The sequence below is a fragment of the Cryptomeria japonica genome, chromosome 9, assembly GCF_030272615.1.
Source record: "Cryptomeria japonica chromosome 9, Sugi_1.0, whole genome shotgun sequence".
Taxonomy (NCBI): Eukaryota; Viridiplantae; Streptophyta; class Pinopsida; order Cupressales; family Cupressaceae; genus Cryptomeria; species Cryptomeria japonica.
In genome coordinates, this window is record NC_081413.1 from 423,698,006 (window position 1) to 423,700,136 (window position 2,131).

The following is a 2,131-nucleotide window of genomic DNA, read 5'->3' on the forward strand; positions in this document are numbered from 1 at the left end:
CTCACAATTCTATCCAGTGATGATTACCCTGAGTTTCCATTATGATAAAGGCATGATATTACTAGATGTGTCAGCTTGGTTTAAGAAGAGTGATTTTTAAGGGTTATCACAGATACCTCTTCCTCTGGGTTTGTAAGTGTGTGATTGGCAACCATTGGTGGAAAGAATTTTTTTTCGTTCCTCCTCTTCAGATTTCACATGCTTCTATAATTCTTCCTACGGCTACAACTAATCTAAAGCATAAGGATTATACGCCCATATTAATAATCCATAATATACTAAATTGGTTAAGACTTTAAGTATTAAAAGAGTATGCAGTTTACAGCTCCTACGCATTGCACTTTTAAATCTAGAGAGCATAGCTAAAACGACAAATATGGATTGGACTTGGAAAGTCATTGCTGCCATTACTGTGCAGTTGTCTCCAACTTCCTCAATCCATTACTGATCCAGCTCACTATGTTTTATCTTGGCCTCAAAGGCATTCAAGAACATGACAGTGGTCATAATTGGATATTAATGAATCCCGAAGAACCACAGCTATAGTCAACAATTTATACATGCCACAAACAATGAGTCTAAGCAGATCTTATAAACATAAAAGGTTATGTTAGTATTTCCATCTCTGCATATTCATTCATATTCAATTACACAAATCCTGATTTTGGCAGCAGTAAGAAATGTCCCTGACCTAAGAGTATGCTGGCATTGTCATCGATGCCATACATATGACCGTTCGTTGAATGAGTTTACTGTTGTTGGAAATCGTTCGCATCTCTTGGTTGCAGTGTGACAATCTCCACGTACTCGAAGGTTTCTTATGACTCTAATTGTTGCTCTAGGGGATGTGCTCAACAAGCTAAATATTGATAAGTAGGACATATTATTATTATCAACTTCTAATCATGGTGGGAGAGGGTCCTTTATTCCCCCCCTCCACAACATCATTTTATTCAGATCTTTTATCAATAATATACCCTGCTGCATTCATCTCTCAAGATAATACATCCAACTGTGCTTAAACCTCCAGATTTTAAGGGTTTGGTTTGTATTGTGTAGAAAAAATGTGTACAATTTTATGGACTTAAATCCAACTACATCCTGGTATCTTTTTTATTCTTCTATATTTCATCAATTGCCTTAGCTTTTGAACCTCAGTCCACATGCCTGCTGTTGCATATAAGTTTGACAGAAGAACGTAAGGTGCAGCATTTGTAGGATCTAACTCAATGAGAAGTGTTGCCACAAGTTTCCCTAGCCTTATATTCCTATGCGACCTACAAGTGCTAAGCAAGCATTTCCACACAGTCACATTAGGTTTTACTGGCATTTTGATGGTAAAATTCAGAGCTTCATCAAGATGGCCAGCACGTGCAAGGAGGTCAACCACACATACATAATGTTCCATTGTAGGAGTAATGCAATAAAAGTCACTCACAGACTTGAAGTAATTACAGCCATTGTCCACCAGACCTGCATGGCTGCAAGCAAATAAAACACAAAGAAGGCTTATATGGTCAGGGTTGTTTCCAGAGAGCTCCATAAGTTCAAAGAGCTTGAGGGCCTCTTTACTATACCCATGCGTTGCATATCCTGCAATCATGGCATTCCATGAGACCACATTTCGATGAGACATTTTGTCAAACATCTTGCGTGCCTTATGTATGCTTCCGCATTTTGCATACATATCCATGAGGGCATTTGCAATTACAGCGTCAGACAAAAACCCACTTTCGATTATCTTCTGATTGATCTCCATACCCTGTCCCAAAGCTCCCGTCTGGGCGCACGCTGGGAGGATGCTTGCCAAGGTTGTGGCGTTTGGCTTTTTACCAGACAGTTGCATTTGCTTAAACATCTCCAAGGCTTTCCCAACAAGCCCGTTTTGTACGTATCCCGTAATCATGGCAGTCCATGAGACGACGTTCCGTCCAGACATTTCTCTGAAAAGCTTGGAAGCCTCATCAAAATCACCATTTTGTGTATACCCTGTAATCATAGCATTCCACGATACAACATCTACCTCATTCATTTTGTCAAACAAATCGCGTGCTTTCTTCAGGCTTCCACATTTCACGTACATATCTATCACAGTATTCATAACAATAACATTAAATTGAAGTCTAAACCT

At 39.2% G+C, this 2,131-nt stretch overlaps 1 protein-coding gene across 1 annotated transcript in view; it reads right to left on the minus strand.

Moving 5' to 3' along the window:
- Nucleotides 1-1,084: 1,084 nt before the first annotated feature.
- The window catches only part of LOC131073522 (pentatricopeptide repeat-containing protein At5g13270, chloroplastic), a 1,548-nt gene continuing 501 nt past the window's right edge, over nt 1,085-2,131 (minus strand). The window contains exons 1-2 of the mRNA XM_059211658.1: nt 1,686-2,131; nt 1,085-1,481 (exon numbers count right to left, since the gene is read on the minus strand). The exon at nt 1,686-2,131 is cut by the window's right edge and continues 501 nt beyond it. Of these exons, the coding sequence (XP_059067641.1) occupies nt 1,085-1,481; nt 1,686-2,131 (843 nt within the window). The remainder of the gene's footprint in view (nt 1,482-1,685) is intronic.